General features: G+C 43.4%; 1 protein-coding gene across 1 annotated transcript in view; it reads left to right on the top strand.

Moving 5' to 3' along the window:
- The window catches only part of ush2a (Usher syndrome 2A (autosomal recessive, mild)), a 1,262,450-nt gene that overhangs the window by 586,974 nt on the left and 654,968 nt on the right, over positions 1–20,508 (top strand). The window contains exon 34 of the mRNA XM_068045693.1: positions 1,415–1,574. Coding sequence (XP_067901794.1) covers positions 1,415–1,574 — 160 coding nt within the window. The remainder of the gene's footprint in view (positions 1–1,414; positions 1,575–20,508) is intronic.

Here is a 20,508-nt window from a genome sequence, read left to right as displayed (position 1 = left end):
GGTCACTGTGAGAATTCTTCTGCTCTCAAGTAATGCCACGGGTCCTTTTACATCCACCTAAACAGCAGATGGACCATGTTTAATGTTTCATTCAAAAGACAGTACCTCCAATAATTAAGTATTCCCTTGGTAATGCAGTAAAATGTTAACCTAGATTATATGCTTAGGACCTGGAGTGAGGCTTGGATTCCGTGAACATCCAACTCAGAGGCAAAAGTGCTTGCCTGAGCTCAGCACTGAGCCAAGCTGCCACTTAAGTATGGGCAGACAATACATACATAGCCTACGTACTTAAACTATGATTAAATCACAACATTCTTCATTCATATTCCATTTAAACATGAGTTTAAAAGCATTTCCTTTTGTATTTTGATTCTTTTTGAATATTTTATGTGAATGATCAGTGGATATAACCGGAAAGAGGGACTGGCTTGGAGCTACTATACCCAGGATTACAGCCATTAATCTAGAGTCAGCAGTCATGTCATTTTTACTGTGTAGATTAATTACACCTCCTTGGTCTGTCACGCTCAGCAACAACTCCAAGCCACTTCCTGTATGTTGTCATAAGTGCTCCTTGTTTAAGCAAAAATATATTTTCTAAAAAATCCACATAAATAGACAGAAAATACAACAAAAAATGTAAAGTTGATCATAATTGTTTGCACTGTGGCCTGCCTCCATCCAACTTACTGAGAAATGAGACAACTTGGCAATGAATTGTTCACTTTCCATCCTGTAGTAAGCATGAGCTTAGTCATTGTGCCACATGCAATTGGTTTCTTCTGTAATTCAGCCTCACCTCCAATTCTACTGTACAAATTGTTAATTCTATAACACATTTTGTTATATTTAGTATGTAATGATCGTGTGTTTACTCAGCTAAGAGCCAGATTTAATCAGTGAAAGGTGTTGAGCACTATAGAAAATGCTTGGTCCTGTAATTGAAAAAGATATGCAGATGTCAACACCAAGTAAGGCTGCCCATGAAATGAAAAACAAATTGCAAAAGTCGCAACAAAACAACCAGGGATTTCGTTGGACTTTCTGCCATGACTTCACCCAAAATGCAGCAGAAAGCCCTTTTATATTTGTAAGTGGAGTTTCTGCAACACTGTTAGTAAAGTTAATGTGGTGAAACTTGAATGAGGTTCCCGGTATATAGTTAGTTTATTAACTCAAAATTGTAGCTTTCAGAAATATTCGTCACACTAACACCTAAACTCTTGTGTGCAATAAAAATTCAAGCTTGGATCTACAAAGTTCCGCAATAGAATGACTATGTTTAACGTAAAGTACATCAAAATGAGTAATGAAACCTCTTCGCAATATGGTAATATTGACAGGTATCTACAACATTTTTGGTGTGCTCAGTCACTGTGATAAATTGAAAATGTATGATCTCTTCACACAGGGTTAGCGGTCTACTCCCCACATCGGTTTGTGCTTGAAGCATGCACAGTCATTGGCTGTACAAACAGTTCCCAGATCACCTTGTTCACAGCACAGCTGCCACCTTCTTATGTTGATGCACCAACCCTGACTGTCCTGGACTCAAGAAGCATATATGTGCAGTAAGTAGCCTTTGCTATGGGCCATTTATATACTGCATTATGTAAGATTCTCTAGAGGGTTCAATCAGGATGGAGTTTGTGACATAAAATTTAATTTAACACGATTAAATGCATCGAAGTGATTAGTTTAGCGATACTGTGAACCATTGATTATCATTTGCCATTCAGAAGCCAACTTAATATTATTACTAGGTTTAAGCAATCAAGTTAGCTGCCTTCATTTTGAAAGAATATTTTCTATAATGTTGAAATTTAAAAAGGAAAATTCTTTAATCTCCTTTGAAATTATTAGGTACTATTACATTTATAAGAGAAAGAGACACAGGATTTATATTTTTAAAAATCTATATTTATTTATTTCATAGTTTGTTTTTACAATGCCACATGATGGCTAAAGCCTGCAGTTAACTAACATTTGAAATTGTTAACAGTCAAAATGAGTATCACGAAGCTTGCCCAAATATATCCTGAGGACACTCTTGTCATAAATCTGTAAACTCATAAAAAGCTATCTGAAAATTATATAGGATTTTTATTATGGATTATAGGATTTAATGGAATTCTATAGTGGAAGCTACAAATTATATAGGATTTTTACAATGGATCATAAAATTTAATAGGATTGTATAGTACAAGCTTTAAATTATGTGTGATTTTTAAGGCACCAGAATTTATCTTATTTTTATTAATTGAACAGCCAATCTATACATTGTAAATAATGAAGTCCGATTAGTGAATTGGGCAAGCAAGCCTTACGTCTACTTCAGGCTGATTTTTCTGAGAGTAATTTTACGTACCTGGGGTCCTATTTGTGTACAGGCAATTGCACATTTCAATCCCAATTTTTTTGCATAGTTGCAAAGTACCCGATTTTCTCATTTCCTTGCTTTCCTACCAAGAATATGTTAATATCATTGTGAATGCCTTTTAATTGTGCAATGGAGGAAAGCAGCAGTTAGTCATTTGGTCAGTACCATCTTAAAGGTAAGTGCCTTCAGTAAATTTAACACTTCATTTTCTTACAGTTACAAGTTTATATTCAGATTTCTTTGCATATCTTACATGTCTGGCTTTTGGCTTGTTCCACATTTTGCATTTTTCCAATTTGTTAGGCAGATACTATATTTTGTATCTGTAATCTGTTGGCACTGCCATCTAAATTGCTGCACCACAGTTCCAAAGGTAACATCCTCCTGTGTTTACCTCTATTTTTATTGTTTTCGAGGAAGATCTGAGGAGCAATGAGACTTGTACCTAAGGTAGATTGTCAACACCTGCCCTTACCCAGTCACCTGCTTCAACAGGCCAAGATGCAAAGAAGCAGGCAACTGTTGGTGAAGCTTTGCACCTCACTTGATGGAATCACCATCGAATGATGTGTTGCTTGTATGCTGCTATGGTCATAAGAACAGTAGTGCTCTCACACATCTCATAGTGAGGTGTGCTACTCACTATAACAGTCATGAAGAGCTCCTAGCAAACACTGTTCACCAAACAAGAGCTTAAACATACACTAAAATAAAAGCAAAATACTGCAGATGCTGGAAATCTGAAATAAAAACAGAAAGTGCTGAAAATACTCAGCAGAAGTTCTGATGAAAGGTCACAGATCTGAAATGTTAACTCTGCTTCTCTCTCCACAGATGCTGCCTGACCTGCTGAGTATTTCCAGCATTTACTGTTATTATTTCTTAAACAGACCTTCTCAGTTTGCTAATAACCAACTGGTGCCTAACTTCTTGAGAAGGGTCTCTTTGGGATTGAGGTGGCTCTAAGCTGGCATCCGTAGTGATGGAAATTCAGAACCAAGTCAAGGCTCTATGAGGACATTGTATCAAGGACATGACCATCCAGTAACCGAATTCTATTTATTGCCAACTCTACCTCAACCACCCCCCCAATTCTTTCTTCCCCACTGTATCTGTTTGTGTGTGTGTTTATCTCGTATGCATGCGAGCGTGGTTGCGTCCTGTATTTTAGTAATTTTAACTGAGTTAGAGTGATAAGGCTAATAAACTTACATCTTTCTTGTTTAAACCTAAGAAAACCTGTCTGTTTGGTTAATTGGCAATTACAACTAGAGAGCAGTAAGCAAGGACCCACTGAGGTGGTCAGCTAAAAGCACTGTGTTTTGAAAGATAAACCCTGTTACGGCCAAACCAGGAAAGGCGCATGAGGGGAGCCTGAGACCCCTTACTCACCCAGTTGGAACACTACACTTTGCTGCTGCCCCCATGGTGCCATGGTCTGGACTTCACTTCTTCAAACTGTCCTCACTCCTAGCAGTATCCAATGCTGAGAGTGGGGCACACCCCGAAGACTCCTGCACTTCCTGCCTCTTCTTACTCTTCTGGATGGCCACCCATCTACTATCCTGAACTCTCCCTGTCTGTGAGGTGGCTATCTCCTGCAACTTGTGATCCAGGAAACTCTCAGCCTCTCTAATGCTCTGCAGTGACTCCAGCTACCCCTCAAGCCCAGAAATCCTGAGCTTGAGCCCAAGCAGCTGGAGACACTTTCTACACACATGCTCCCCCAAGACACATGAGGTGTCCTGAAGTTCCCACATGGCACAGGAATTGCAAGCAACTGGTCTCAGCTGCCCATCCATGATCTAAAAAGAAATCTCTGTTCCCTCAATTAGAATTTAGATAGTGCCTTGTTTAAACTATTAATTTTAATTAATGCCTTTCGACCTCATCTCTCAGATCTCGCTGTTTCCCGCTCCCTCTATCAGACCGCTCCTTGTTTTTTAAAATACCAGAACAATACCTCTTCCCTCACTGTATCGAATTCCCTAAGTTTAGCACTCTAGAACTGGTCTCTGTGCCTCTTACTCCAGGCATTAGCAAAAACCTCTTGTATTTATACAAGCTAAACTTCCAAAGACCTGAGTCAGCTCCCCTTGACAGTATTTAGCAGTTCTAACTGTTGTGTGTTATCTTAACCTCTGTGTTAGCTACTTCTATACACAAAGCACTGACCACTCAAGACGGATCAGTAATGCAGTAATGTGGACTCTTTATTTAAGGATGGTTCTATATGTACAGACAGATCTTCACTGTACAGGTACTTCTTAAGACTGCCCCCCATCCAGAGGTCACATGGTGTGTTACATCACAGCTGTTACACTGCTGGCCTGATAACATAGCCACACCTCTTAAAGGCATACACACACAACATCCCCCTTTTCCCAAATAGAAACATATCCCCCTCAAATAGGTAAAGGTTAACTATATACAATTCAACAACAGTAATATTAACTAAATACACAGTACAAAACAGTAATAGAAACATGCGAGTACACAAGTCACAGTAATGTAAGATTTAATCAAATGGCCTTATTTAGAAACAGTGGGCTGGATTCTATAGGCCAACCATCAAAATTGACAGCGGGCGAGAAAGCTGGTGGCCCACGCACTCGAGTTGCATGTCACGGAGCTGCTGCGATCTTAAATACAGAGGCTGAACATGCCCGGGACTGTTGCCCACCCCCGATGACATGGAGGGGGAGGGTGAGCCATCCTTGGCAATGGCGTCCGGCGCCATTTTTAAAAGGCTTAGAGTCCTAAATAAAAGTTTGAATTTTTAAAGAGGCAGTACATTTAAAAGTCTTAAAAATAATTTAAATTATCTTTCAACTCCCCTCTCCCACCCTCCATCTCCCAATAGTGTTACATTTAATTCCTTGCCCACTCACCACCCCCCCATCAAAATACTTACTGTGACTACGTGACCTTCACCACCCCCCCCCAAGTTCACAAACTGTAACCCTCAACCCCTTCCCACCATCCTCACAACCAATCCAAAGACTTTGACCCTGCTCCCCTACTCCCGCACTCAGAAAAGTACCTCCTCCCCCCTCCCCCCTCCCCACAGGAATCGCGCCTCGTTTCCCCAGATGGGGATCCGAAGGCACGTCGATGCTGGCTGCCAAGATGAAGATTTCAACTTGCTGTCAGAATCACAGCGGCCGGCATGTTAAGGAATGGTAAGTGCCCATCTGCATATTGTAATGCGGGTCACGTCGGCGAGCGGCGGGGGGGGGGGTCAACACAAGGCCTTGACACCGCCGCCGAGATCGGGATGGGCTCTGCCGGCATCAAGGTTGGTGGTGGGCCTCATCTGGAGCAATCTCCATGCCCTCCCCGCCACCGTTCCCGACGTCGAGGGCTCTATAAAATTAAGACTACTATAACAGTTCTTGGAATCTGGAGCAGATATGTGCAGATTCAGCTTTATTGAAGTGGAATTCCCAGGGCATCGTCTTCGATTTTGTCTGACTTGAGATAGAGTTTTCCATGGATCTGGGATTGTGACCTGTTGTCCTATTGCTAATTTTGAAAACTCACTCGCAGCATGACAATCGTGCAGCTCTTTCATCTTTCTCTCTTGCTCCAAAAGAGCATCCCTAACTTCAGGGTAGATTATTTTCCCAGGGGTGTGCATTGTTTTGGGTGACTCTGCACCGGGCACAGTCAGAGCTGGAGATGTTGTAGACTGGGCAGTAACAGGGTGTAATTCTGCCTCAGTCTCTTCTTTAGATATCTTGAAGCCACAAATGGGTAAAAAGTTGAAAACAGCTTCTATCTTTTGGTCATCATACGGGCAAAATTTAAAGATAATTCTGAGACTGCGGCCTTCTTTGCACTCACTTGCTTCAGGGCCTTTCCGAGTTGGTGTCTGAGGCCTGGAGGGAGGCGGTGCTTGGCACTGCCCATTTCCATGTATCGTCACCAGGCTCAAATCTTTGCACACCTGTAGTCCAGTGACGGCAGAACCAGCCATTTGGATGATGTCCAATCCGAATCATTGTATTTGCATTTAATCTTGATGGATCCTAAACACGGGATCGAGGACACGTTGTATGCAGTTAGTTGGGCGTTCGTTGGCATCACCATGGCTCGCCATTCACTCAGATACAAGCCTTTTAAGATGCGTAGAGGTAAATTTTTTATGCTGGCACCCATATCCACCTTCGCCCAGAGCACATGCTTGCCTTCCTTTTTTAGACATAGAACACGAACAGATGCAAATGCCTCCAGCGGAGTAATCAAATCCAGCATCTGCAGTATTTTGCTTTTATTGTTATTAAATCAAATCATAGTGTTTGGTGACATTGACAGTGTGAAACAACTGTTCCTCTCACCCACATGAACTTGTACTCTCACCATCGTCATCACTAGTGTTGACGTCATCCGCAACCTTGTGGATGTATCGGTTGTGATGTGAAATACAACTGCGAAGCTTGTCAAGGCATGAAGCCTTCTTACGGTCTATCTGACTGTGTTCAGGACTCTTACCAGCAGCATCTGTCTTGGCTTTGCATCACTGACATTTCCAGTGACCCCTGACACCACATGCTTTGCAGATGTCGTTAAATGCTGGGCAACCCTTAGGCGTATGCATGAGCCCACACCTTTTACATGGTTTCCTGTATTTGGAATCCTTATGCAATGCACCACTGGTATTCACAGTATATAGGGATTGTAAACTCTGTTGGCCCGCAATGATGGACTCAAATTTTTGACTGGTTCTAAGCAAGGCGTCCACTGTAATATCCCTTGGGCTTCTCTGAAAGATCCCTCTGGTATGCCTCTATTGTTGTGGATGCAATCACAAGCTTGACGATGCAGTCTGCCAGTTCAGTCTCAGTGAAGTCATATTCACAGCCCTTAGCTTGACATCGACTGACAAACTGGTCAAAGGACTCAGTTGTCTGCTGTCGAAAGGACATGAACTTGAGCCGATGAACCCGAAAATTGAGTCTGACATGAAGATTGATCCTCTAATATGGACCAGATTTTCACAGGGTCCTTCTGTTCTTCGGGAAGACCAGAAGTAGTAAGGCAATGTAAACCTTCATTGCCAATGGCAATGCATATTTTCAGTGCCTGCTTCTGTGGATCTGTGACTGCTAAGTCATCGAAACATAGCTCAACTGTTTGCTTGAAGAGCTGAAATTCTGATAACAGATCAGATGCTTTCCAGTTTATGGTAGGGAAATGTGCTGTCATTCCTGTAATGTCTCACTGATGTTGCTCCTAAAAGAAATCTCCTGCTGTACAGGCAAACAGAAATAACTAACTGGCTGCTGTTCCACTTGTGAACAGGCTTAGAGGGTGTGGTGCTGTCTCTTGCTATATCGGCAGAGAGCGAGCTGCAGTTCCACTTAGAGGATGTGGAGCTTTGCCCGATTCGCACGTTTTTGTTAGGCACCACACACAAAGCAGTCAATCCAGGAATGGGTTCTGCAATGGCAGCCAGCCACCGCTTTTTAAAAAAACTTTTGTCTGGGTCAGAATGGGCTTTAGATGACACGATCCTGGAGCAGCCTGCAGCGAACTTGGACAGCGTGATCCAGGACTGACCTGCTGCTTCTGACAATCGATTCGGCAATTTTAAAATCAGGTACTCACAGTTTTAAAGAGACTTTCCCTTTTCCTGTGTGTGGCTCTTCCTGACTTCAGGGTGGTTCCTCTCCATGACCTTGCACTGAAGTAGAGCACCACGATCCTGATCTTCTGGTCTACGTTTAAGTTCTGCAACATGGACAGGTCTTCAAACACACACTGCTGCCACCATATTGTATGTTATCTTAACCTCTGTGTTAGCTGCTACTATACACAAAGAACTAACCACTCAAGGTGGGATCAGTAATGTGGAATCTTTATTTAAGGATGGTTCTGCTTGTACAGACAGGTCTTAACTGTACAGGTACTTCTTAAGACTGCCCCCTACCCAGAGGTCACATGGTGTGTTACATCACAGTTCTTACAAGCTGGCCTGATAACATAGCCACACCTCTTAAATGTGTACACACGCAAAACACTAACTAGCCACCTAATTAACTAACTGTGCAAATGCCACGAGCAGGCAGCTTGTTTACCCTAACACTGTGAAAGAAACTACAAGTTAAGATTAAATTTAAGTTAAATACTAAATGCAAAACTTAGCTAAATTATCGAAAGAGATCAACCCTTAAAATTCCCTCACTCCACCAAATTGCCTGAGTTTAATACTCTGCAGAAGCAGTATCGTATATTTATGGTCTCTAGTTTTGGACTTTCCCACAAGTAGAAACATCTCCCATGCATCTGCTTTATTGAAACCCTTCATAATTTTAAAGACCTCTATCAGATTACATCTCCGTCTTTTCTGGAGAAAAGAGCCCCAGTCTGCTCAGTCTTCCAAATAGTTGTACCCTTCCAGTTCTGTTATCATCCTCAAAAACCTTTTTTGCACTTTATTTACTACTTCTACATCCTTTATTAATCTGGAGACAAGGTGTTGAATTTTTAGGCCCCGATGGGTACGGGCATGGAGACGGGCAGACGTGGAATTCTGCACTGGGGCCAGCATTTCAATTCCCTGTCTCTCCCCCACCCCTGGGCCATTTTCCCAGAGCCAGGATTGTGGGGAGGGGCAGGGTTGCCCACCCGCAAGCGGCAGGTTGCCAATTCACTCAATTAATGGCTTATTAAGGCCTATTGTCGGAGGCCGACTGGAATTTTCCAGTCAGCCTCCAGGTCTCCACAGGCAGCGGGTAACAGTGTAGCAGCCTGGAAGCGGCCTCCTGATGGCATACCTTGAGGCCAGTGCTTCAGGTAGGCTTTGAGGTCCATCCTGCCTGCCTGATTTCAGCTGCAGCTGCAGGCTGCCCTGTGGAGGATTTTCTCCTCCACAGTGGTGGCCTGGCTGCTAAGGGCTTTTTTTATTTTAAATTTTAACAACTTCAAGACAGGGCACCTCCATCTTGGGATGCCCTCTCTCTCACTCACCTGCAAAGGCATCCTGCTGCTCTTTCAGTGCTGGAGGTTCTCCTGTTGAGCCTCCAGCTTTGAGAGCCCGCCCACCATTCTTAATTGCCCTGTGAGTCCACCATCTGGCCATTAATTGGCCAATTCGGGGAAAATCACAGTCGGGTGACGGTTCCCCATAACGTGCAGACTGCTGACACCCATTTGAATCTGACGGCAGGGCCCTGAAGCCTGCGGGGAAAATCCTGTGCCAGAACTGTGCATGTACATAAATGTGGTCTAACCAAGGTTCTATATAAGTTTAATAACTTCACTGCTTTCGAATTTGATTCCTCTAGAAATTAACCCCAATGCATTGCCTCTACTTTTTATGGCTTTGTTAATCTGCATTGCTACTTTTAATGATATTCTCACATGTATTTGTCTTAATGGGTCCACATTTGCCTTGAGCACTCTCTTTCTCTTGCTATATTTATAAAAACATTTTCTGTTAGCTTTGATAACCCTTCAAGAATTTTCCATATTCCAATTGAGCATTTACTTTGTATCCCTTTATTGCTTTTTATAGTGCTACCAGCCCATGAGATATCCACTGTTGCATTTGCGTAAGCCTTTTCTTTTCGCTTGATATTGTCCCTTACGTAATTTGCTGACCGTGGTTGCTTAATTGCACAAGTGGAATCTTTGCCTTTGAGGGATATGTATTTGTGTCCTGCCAACTACATCTTCCCATGCCTCCGCCCATTTTACTGTGGTCAATTTATTTCCGATGCCTTTGAAGATCACTTTACATGAATTTAAAATCTTGATTTGCGACTCTCCCTTCCCCTTCTCAAACCTAATATCAAATTCAAACATGTTATGGTCTCTATTATCAAGATACTCGCTTACTGTTTATTGTTAACTAATTCTGATTCATTACTCATAACTAGGGCCCTACCAAATTCATGGCTGTGAAAAATGCATCACGGACTGTGAAATCTCAGGTCACAGCATCACAGAATGGTTACAGTGCAGAAGGAGACCATTCGGCCCATCGTGTTTGCACTGGTTCTCTGAAACAGCAAACCACTTAATGCCATTCTCCCACCTTTTCCCTGTAATCCTGCACATTCTTCCTTTCAGATAACAGTCTCATTCCCTTTTGAATGCCTCGATTGAACCTGCCTCCACCACAGTCTCAGGCAGTGCAATCCAGACCTTAACCACTTGCTGCGTGAAAAGTTTTTCCTCATGTCACTTTTGTTTCTTTTGCCAATTACTTTAAATCTGTATGCTCTCGTTCTTGATCCTTCCATGAATTGGAACAGTTTCTTCCTATTTACTCTGTCTAGACCCCTCATGATTTTGAATACCTATATCAAATCACCTCTCAGCCTTCTCTTCAAGGAAAACAGTCCCAACCTCTCCAATCTATCATAACTGAAGTTCCTCATCCCAAGAACCATTCTTGTGACTGTTGTCTGCACTCTTTCCGATGCCTTCAGATCTTTCCTAAGGTGTGGAGCCCAGAACTGGATGCTGTATTCAAGCTGAGGATGAACTAGTGTCTTACACAAGTTAATACAGGTTATACAATATAACCTCCTTGCTCTTATACTCTATGCCCCGAGGATACTGTATGTTTTATGAACCACTCTCTCAGCCTGTCCTGCCACCTTCAATGACTTATGCACATATATACACAGGTCCCTTTGCTCCTGCACCCCCTTTAGAGTTGTACCATTTACTTTATATTGTCTCTCCATGTTCTTCCTTCCAAAATGAATCATTTCACATTTCTCCGCATTGAACTTCATCTGCTACTTGTCTGCCCATTCCACCAACTTGTCTGTCCTTTTGAAGTTCTGCACTATCCTCCTCACTATCCTCCTCACAGTTCACAATGCTCCCAAGTTTTGTTTCATCTACATATTTTGAAATTGTGCCCCGTACACCAAAGTCTAGGTCATTAATATATATCACTGACCCCTGGGGAACTCCACTACAAATATTCCTCCAGCCTGAAAAGGCATCCATTAAGGTCCTCCATGAAATCTTGGGTCCTCCGTGAAATCAGCCATCTTGCGAACTCTGCACATTTTATTCATTGAGACAAGGCTACCTCGCTGAGTGGTAGATGAGGGAGGGCTTCCCAGTGCAGTTTTGAGAGAAGCACTCTCAAGTGTTGGCAGACAAGTGAGAATGCCAGAATGAGCAAATTAAAAATAGCCACAACTATTACTACAGCACATTTAGTGAAAGAATTTGGAAGCCAAATTCTGCATGCCGATGGTGGAATACTGTTTTGTACAAGCTCCAGTGTTTTGTTGGATTACACATGGCGGGCAATGGTTCAGTGCCACTTAGAGTCCGAAAGCCATCATAGCAGAAAGAAAGCATCCGACACTGCACTGTTGGAAAACGAACATGCAAAGAAACCAGCAACAATTTCATCTCTTCTTAAGAAGTCGATAGAGAGTTCAGAAAATCATCAGTTACAATGGAACTTATGGATGCTTTTGCGAGAGCCAACATACCATTGGAAAAACTTGATCACCCAACGTTCATTCAACGTAATGTGCAAATGGTGGTTGCTTGTCAAGTGCAAATAAACTATGACAGGACTACCTGCTGATGATTTTTGCAACACATTGTGAGGAGATGAAGTCTCGGGTTAATGCATGTGAGCCTTTTGCAATTATTTGTGATGAGTCCACCGATGAGCTAGACAACTATGTGCTGCATGTTTTGTTTGATTTTATGTCTGGTAAGACCAAAGATGTACAATCAGGAAAGCTAACAACAGTGCTCGCAGACTGCGTCCACTTACAAGCTGTTAATTACATCACAGTTTCCCAAGCACAAATCAATTCATTCCATCTTCGCTGCCTCCTGGGAATCCTTGGCATCAGGTGGCAGGACCGTATCTCCAACACAGAAGTCCTCAAGGCAGCCAACATCCCCAGCATATACACCCGAGTGAGCCAGCGGCGCTTGAGATGGCTTGGCCATGTGAGCCGCATGGAAGATGTCAGGATCCCCAAGGACACATTGTACAGCGAGCTCGTCACTGGTACCAGACCCACCGGCCATCCATGTCTCCGCTTTAAAGAAGTCTGCAAACGTGACATGAAGTTCTGTGTCATTGATCACAAGTCGTGGGAGTCAGTTGCCAGTGATCGCCATAGCTGGCGGGCAGCCATAAAGGCGGGGCTAGAGTGTGGCGAGTCGAAGAGACTTAGCAGTTGGCAGGAAAAAAGACAGAAGCGCAAGGGGAGAGCAAACTGTGTAACAGCCCCGAAAACCAACTTTATCTGCAGCACCTGTGGAAGAGTCTGTCACTCTAGAATTGGCCTTTATAGCCGCTCCAGGCATTGCTTCACAAACCACTGACCACCTCCAGGCGCTTACCCATTGTCTCTTGAGACAAGGAGGCCAAAGAAGAAGAAGAAGAATCAAAATTATTTGAAAATACAGCGCAGATGTCAAGAAAGTGTGTGCTTTCATTAATGACAATACAGCTTACATGACAAAATCTTTCAAATCTGTGCTCCAAGGTATAATACCTAATGCTTCCATATTGCATGTAACGCACATATAATTTCTCTTGTCAGTGAGCTTTGGAAAGTGAGTTTGGTAAAGCCGACAAACTGGTCAGCTCCATTAAAAATATCTTCAAACACTGCCCTAACTGCAAGTTTCAATACGGACAACACATTGCAAATGCAGCTGAAATGCCTGAAATTGTGAAACAAAACATTGTCCTTACTGCAGATCCAGTAATTACACATTGAAATTCTTCGTTTCAGGCAGTACTGTATCATGCAGCTCACCTGAAATACTACTCAGATTTAATCTCAGAAGAGCTCACACTGACACCAAAAACACAGGTTTTAACAGACATTGTAACCCTTCAAACCGATGCTCAGCTTAATGAGGAGGTTCACATTTTTGCCAAGAATGCTACATGACTGATGGATTTAATCATTTGGTTTGAATCTCAACACATCACAATCCACAAAGCTGACTATAAAGTAATGGATGCACTGTTCTGGGCTGAAGCAGTCAAATGAACAACACTCTGATGACACTGAATTAAATGCCTGTACTCAACAAGTGTTTTCTTCCTGTTTATAAAAGCATTGCAAAAAAAGCAGATTGTACTTTGCCTGTGCTGCAGTTTTGGAATTCTGTGGAATGCAGAATCCCCTACCTTGCAAGGCTAGCATGGCGCTGTATGACAATTCCAACAAACTCTGCAGGCATGGAGAGTGCTGTGTATAAACACGGGCAGAGGCAGGGAATGAAGAAAGAGACAGTTGCAGGTTGCTCCACGCTCACATTCAACTGTCTTCAGTGAGTAAAGAATGTGACTTGTTTACAGTCAGCTTTTTACAGTAGTTTTTAGTATACAATAAATGCCATTTGAAACCAGAAATCTCCCTTGTCTTTTTTTGTTTTAAATAGATCATTTTCATGGTTTGTTGTGACACCGTGAAATTTACAATTTAAATACATGAATTTGTGAAATACACAATTCTTAAAATGCTGTGACTGTGAAATTTTTAAAATTTGACCATGAATTTGGTAGGGCCCTACTCAAATAAATCTTGCTATGGAGATCCTCAGTACCTTGCTCTATGGCAGCGAGGCCTGGACAACGTATGTCAGCCAAGAGCGACGTCTCAATTCATTCCATCTTCGCTGCCTCCGGAGAATACTTGGCATCAGGTGGCAGGACCGTATCTCCAACACAGAAGTCCTCGAGGCGGCCAACATCCCCAGCTTATACACACTACTGAGTCAGCAGCGCTTGAGATGGCTTGGCCATGTGAGCCGCATGGAAGATGGCAGGATCCCCAAAGACACATTGTACAGCGAGCTCGCCACTGGTATCAGACCCACCGGCCGTCCATGTCTCCGCTTTAAAGACGTCTGCAAACGCGGCATGAAATCCTGTGACATTGATCACAAGTCGTGGGAGTCAGTTGCCAGCGTCCACCAGAGCTGGCGGGCAGCCATAAAGGCGGGGCTAAAGTGTGGCGAGTCGCAGAGACTTAGTAGTTGGCAGGAAAAAAGACACAGGCGCAAGGGGAGAGCCAACTGTGTAACAGCCCTGACAAACAAATTTCTCTGCAGCACCTGTGGAAGAGCCTGTCACTCTAGAATTGGCCTTAAGAGCCACTCCAGGCGCTGCTTCACAAACCACTGACCACCTCCAGGCACTTATCCATTGTCTCTCGAGATAGGGAGGCCAAAGAAGAAGAATGGAGATCCAGCAATCTTTCTTCCACTTTGTTAATTTTCATCCAGGGATCTCTAAAGATCAGTTCCATTGAAATTGTGGGATATTCCTTTTTGCCTTCTTTTAATGCATTTCTCCCTTCATTGTGTGACTCTGCTCAGTCCTTGAGTTGAAGACATGCTTTAAAAGTGGCACAAAATTGCCTATGAGCCATCAATTATAGCTACTTGACAGTCAGCAAACTGTGCCAAGCACTTTGCAATGGACCTGCTGCTCCCCCAGCCTGCTACTGCAATCTTCAATCATGTTTGGCTTTTTAAAAGCTGCATCCCAAATTTACAAGTTTCCCTAATGCACTACTTCCATATTACATGGAAGTTACAATACTGAGCTACGAATGGATATTTAAATATACCGATCCCTAAATTTATATCAGAGCCAGCGCTGGAGAGGATCGACAGGCAAAAGTATCACCTCTGGAGCATAACACCAGTGTAAAAGGCCCCATGGAGTTTGAAGGTGAGGGTGTATAATGTTTGATCACTGCATCACTTGTCCCTAGATTCTGTCTCCTACCTCCATATTTATTTAAGCTTTCAGTTTTTTTCAACATATTTACAACTTCTGGAAAAATTTAAACATGTTTTTATTGACGATATGTGGTCACTTAGCTACAAGTGGCTAGACCTTTTTAAGCACTACAGACCAGCAATTTCCCACCCTTTCTTCGGTCAGCAGCTTGTCTCGAATCATTCGTGGATTGCAGCCAAAAAGTGCTGGAAGGTCAGCCGAGCAAGAAGTTGAGAAGCATTATGGTAGTCAGTCTCTTCTCTGATTTCTTTAGCATTGGTACCTGAAAATTTTAGTTCATGTCTTGGGAATTTAGATGTGCTTAACCAATTTTGTAATATATGAAGGCTAGTTCTATATTTACCTTACTTCTCTTTTTCTTCCCATTTTGGGATTAGATCCTGTCAGCAACTAAACCAGAAAAAGTTCATTTGGTGTTATAGAGATCCTGTTTGTAACCAAACTTGTTAGATACTTTTTTGCAGTTAGTTCTTTTATGGGAAGGTATGTTTCTTCTATCTTTTAGTTTTCTGACATTTTTACCATTGCCAGTTTGACCTGTAAGCTATGGTGGCCTATTTAAATTGGTGTTTTTTTTTAATGTATTCATTCACAAGATGTGGTTGTTGCTGGCAAGGCCAGCATTTATTGCCCATCCCTACTTGCCCTTGAGAAGGTGGTAGTGAGTCACCTTCTTCAACTGTAGCAGTCCATGTGCTGAAGTACTGCATGTCAACAAAGAACAGTACAGCACAGGAACAGGCCATTCGGCCCTCCAAGCCTGCGCCGATCTTGATGCCTGCCTAAACTAAAACCTTCTGCACTTCCGGGGACCGTATCCCTCTATTCCCATCCTATTAATGTATTTGTCAAGATGCCTCTTAAACGTCTCTATCGTATCTGCTTCCACCACCTCCCGGGGGCAGCAAGTTCCAGGCACTCACCACCCTCTGTGTAAAGAACTTGCCTTGCACATCCCCTCTAAACCGATGTCCCCTGCACCTTAAACCTATGTCCCCTAGTAACTGACCCTTCCACCCTGGGAAAAAGCTTCTGACTATCCACTCTGTCCATGCCGCTCATAACTTTGTAAACCCCTATCATGTTGCCCCTCCACCTCCGTCATTCCAGTGAAAACAATCCGAGTTTATCCAACCTCTCCTCATAGCTAATGCCCTCAAGACCAGGCAACATCCTGGTAAACCTCTTCTGTACCCTCTCCAAAGCCTCCACGTCCTTCTGGTAGTGTGGCGACCAGAATTGCACGCAATATTCTAAGTGTGGCCTAACTAAAGTTCTGTACAGCTGCAGCATGACTTGCCAATTTTTATACTCTATGCCCCGACCGATGAAGGCAAGATGTTCTCAGGGAAATGCACGACAAAAATGTGGAGGTTGTTTAGGGAGCACTTGCTGCGACTGCTGGATAGGTTTGTCCCGATGAGGCAAGGAAGGACTGGTAGGGTGAAGGAACCTTGGATGACAAGAGATGTGGAACAGCTAGTCAAGAGGAAGAAGGAAGCTTACTTAAGGTTGAGGAAGCAAGGATCAGACAGGGCTCTAGAGGGTTACAAGGTAGCCAGGAAGGAACTGAAGAATGGATTTAGGAGAGCTAGAAGTGGACATGAAAAAGTCTTGGCGGGTAAGATTAAGGAAAATCCCAAGGCGTTCTACACTTATGTGAGGAACAAGAGGATGGCCAGAGTGAGGGTAGGGCCGATCAAGGATAGTGGAGGGAACTTGTGCCTGGAGTCGGAGGAGGTAGGGGAGGTCCTAAATTAATACTTTGCTTCAGTATTCACTAGTGAGAGGGACCTTGTCATTTGTGAGGACAGCGTGAAACAGGCTGATATGCTCGAACAGGTTGATGTTAAGAAGAAGGATGTGCTGGAAATTTTGAAAGACATGAGGATAGATAAGTCCCCGGGGCCAGACGGGATATACCCAAGTTTATTACGGGAAGCGAGGGAAGAGATTGCCGCGCCTTTGGCGATGATCTTTGCATCCTCACTGTCCACTGGAGTAGCACCAGATGATTGGAGGGTGGCAAATGTTATTCCCTTATTCAAGAAAGGAAAGGGATAACCCTGGGAATTATAGACCAGTCAGTCTTACATCGGTAGTGGGAAAATTATTGGAGACGATTCTGAGAGACAGGATTTATGATTATTTGGAAAAGCATAGTTTGATTAGAGATAGTCAGCATGGCTTTGTAAGGGGCAGGTCATGCCTCACAAGCCTTATTGAATTCTTTGAGGATGTGACAAAACACATTGATGAAGGAAGAGCAGTGGATGTGGTGTATATGGATTTTAGCAAGGCGTTTGATAAGGTTCCCCATGGTAGGCTCATTCAGAAAGTAAGGAGGCATGGGATACAGGGAAATTTGGCTGTCTGGATACAGAATTGGCTGGCCCATAGAAGACAGAGGGTGGTAGTAGATGGAACGTATTCAGCCTGGAGCTCGGTGACCAGTGGTGTTCCGCAGGGATCTGTTCTGGGACCTCTGCTCTTTGTGATTTTTATAAATGACTTGGATGAGGAAGTGGAAGGCTGGGTTAGTAAGTTTGCCGATGACACAAAGGTTGCTGGAGTTGTGGATAGTGTGGAAGGCTGTTGTTGGTTGCAACGGGACATTGACAGGATGCAGTGCTGGGCTGAGAAGTGGCAGATGGAGTTCAACCTGGAAAAGTGTGAAGTGATTCATTTTGGAAGCAGAATACAGGCTTAAAGACAGGATTCTTGGTAGTGTGGAGGAACAGAGGGATCTTGGGGTCCACGTCCATAGATCCCTCAAAGTTGCCACCCAAGTTGATAGGGTTGTTAAGAAGGCGTATGGTGTGTTGGCTTTCATTAACAGGGGGATTGAATTTAAGAGCCGCGAGGTTATGCTGCAGCTCCAGAAAGCCCTGGTTCGACCACACTTGGAATATTGTGTTCAGTTCTGGGCGCCTCATTATAGGAAGGATGTGGAAGCTTTAGAGAGGGTGCAGAGGAGATTTACCAGGATGCTGCCTGGACTGGAGAGCATGTCTTATGAAGAAAGGTTGAGGGAGATAGGGCTTTTCTCATTGGAGGGAAGAAGGGTGAGAGGTGACTTGATAGAGGTCTACAAGATGATGAGAGGCATAGATAGAATGGATAGCCAGAGTCTTTTTCCCAGGGTGGAAAGGGCTATCACCAGGGGGCATAATTTTAAGGTGATTGGAGGAAGTATTAGGGGAGATGTCAGAGGTAGGTTCTTTACACAGAGAGTGGTGGGGGCGTGGAATGCACTGCCAGCGGTGACAGTAGAAGCAGATACATTAGGGACATTTAAGCGACTCTTGGATAGATGCATGGATGATAGTAGAATGAAGGGTATGTAGGTAGTTTGATCTTAGAGTAGGCTAAAGGGTCAGCACAACATCGTGGGCCGAAGGGCCTGTACTGTGCTGTCCTGTTCTATGTTCTATGTTCTATGCCGTATGCCTTCTTGACTACCTTATCCACCTGCGTTGCCACTTTCAGTGACCTGTGGACCTGTACGCCCAGATCTCTCTGCCTGTCAATACTCCTAAGGGTTCTGCCATTTACTGTATACTTCCCACCTGCATTAGACCTTCCAAAATGCATTACCTCACATTTGTCCGGATCAAACTCCATCTGCCATTTCTCTGCCCAAGTCTCCAACCGATCTATATCCTGCTGTATCCTCTGACAATCCTCATCACTGTCCGCAACTCCACCAACCTTTGTGTCGTCCACAAACTTACTAATCAGACCAGCTACATTTTCCTCCAAATCATTTATATATACTACAAAGAGCAAAGGTCCCAGCACTGATCCCTGCGGAACACCACTAGTCACATCCCTCCATTCAGAAAAGCCCCCTTCCACTGCTACCCTCTGTCTTCTGTGACTGAGCCAGTTCTGTATCCATCTTGCCAGCTCACCTCTGATCCCGTGTGACTTCACCTTTTATACCAGTCTGCCATGAGGGACCTTGTCAAAGGCTTTACTGAAGTCCATATAGATAACATCCACTGCCCTTCCTTCATCAATCATCTTTGTCACTTCCTCAAAAAACTCAATCAAATTAGTGAGACACGACCTCCCCTTCACAAAACCATGCTGCCTCTCACTAATAAGTTTGTTTGTTTACAAATGGGAGTAAATCCTGTCCCGAAGATTCCTCTCTCATAATTTCCCTACCACTGACGTAAGGCTCACCGGCCTATAATTTCCTGGATTATCCTTGCTACTCTTCTTAAACAAAGGAACAACATTGGCTATTCTCCAGTCCTCTGGGACCTCACCTGTAGCCAATGAGGATGCAAAGATTTCTGTCAAGGCCCCAGCAATTTCTTCCCTTGCCTCCCTCAGTATTCTAGGGTAGATCCCATCAGGCCCTGGGGACTTATCTACTTTAATGCTTTGCAAGACACCCAACACCTCATCCTTTTTGATAATGAGATGACTGAGACTATCTACACTCCCTTCCCTAGGCTCAACATCCACCAAATCCTTCTCTTTGGTGAATACTGATGCAAACTACTCATTTAGTACCTCGCCCATTTCCTCTGGCTGCACACATAGATTCCCTTCTCTGTCCTTGAGTGGGCCAACCCTTTGTCAAGTTACCCTCTTGCTCTTTATGTACATATAAAAAGCTTTGGGATTTTCCTTAATCCTGTTTGCCTTTTCATGACCCCTTTTAGCCCTCCTGACTCCTTGCTTAAGTTCCTTCCTACTGTCTTTATATTCCTCAAGGGATTCTTCTGTTCCTAGCCTTCCAGCCCTTACGAATGCTTCCTTTTTCATGTCACATTGCTGTTAGGAAGGGCATGCCAGGATTTTGATCCAGCGACGATGAACGAGTGGTGATATATGTGATCCTTGTTATATTTACTGTAGCTGCTGGCTATTGCTAGCTCATGGATGTAAAATTTATATCAAGTGCCATGATTCTTCTACTCACTCCCATTACACTTTTTTCACTCACTTCCATTGTTATAACTTTTTACCATGTAAAATCTCTTCCAGAATTAGCACAAGTGTGGAATGTGATCTGGTCCATTAGAAGGTTAGTGATTCGTGTGGTGAATGAAAAATAGTGCTGCAAATGGCTGCTCCCAGCCTCCATGGTTTGTGGAAGGCTTGTGAAATCAGCCATGGCAGCCTTTATTTCCTTTTGGCCTAAGATTGTATTGGGGCCCAAAATGCATGATTTGACCTCTGTTTAAATATATTAATGAGGCCGCTCAAGGTCCATGCAAAAATTGGAATTGCTGGACCTCTAGTAGTCAATCTGCAAATTTTTTTTTTAATTTTTGTCCCCTTACTACCCCATTTACATTTTAAAATATGTTGGCAGTGAGATGAAAATTGGTCCTGT

The sequence above is a fragment of the Heterodontus francisci genome, chromosome 13, assembly GCF_036365525.1.
Source record: "Heterodontus francisci isolate sHetFra1 chromosome 13, sHetFra1.hap1, whole genome shotgun sequence".
NCBI lineage: Eukaryota > Metazoa > Chordata > Chondrichthyes > Heterodontiformes > Heterodontidae > Heterodontus > Heterodontus francisci.
This window is presented reverse-complemented; position numbering and strand designations above follow the sequence as displayed.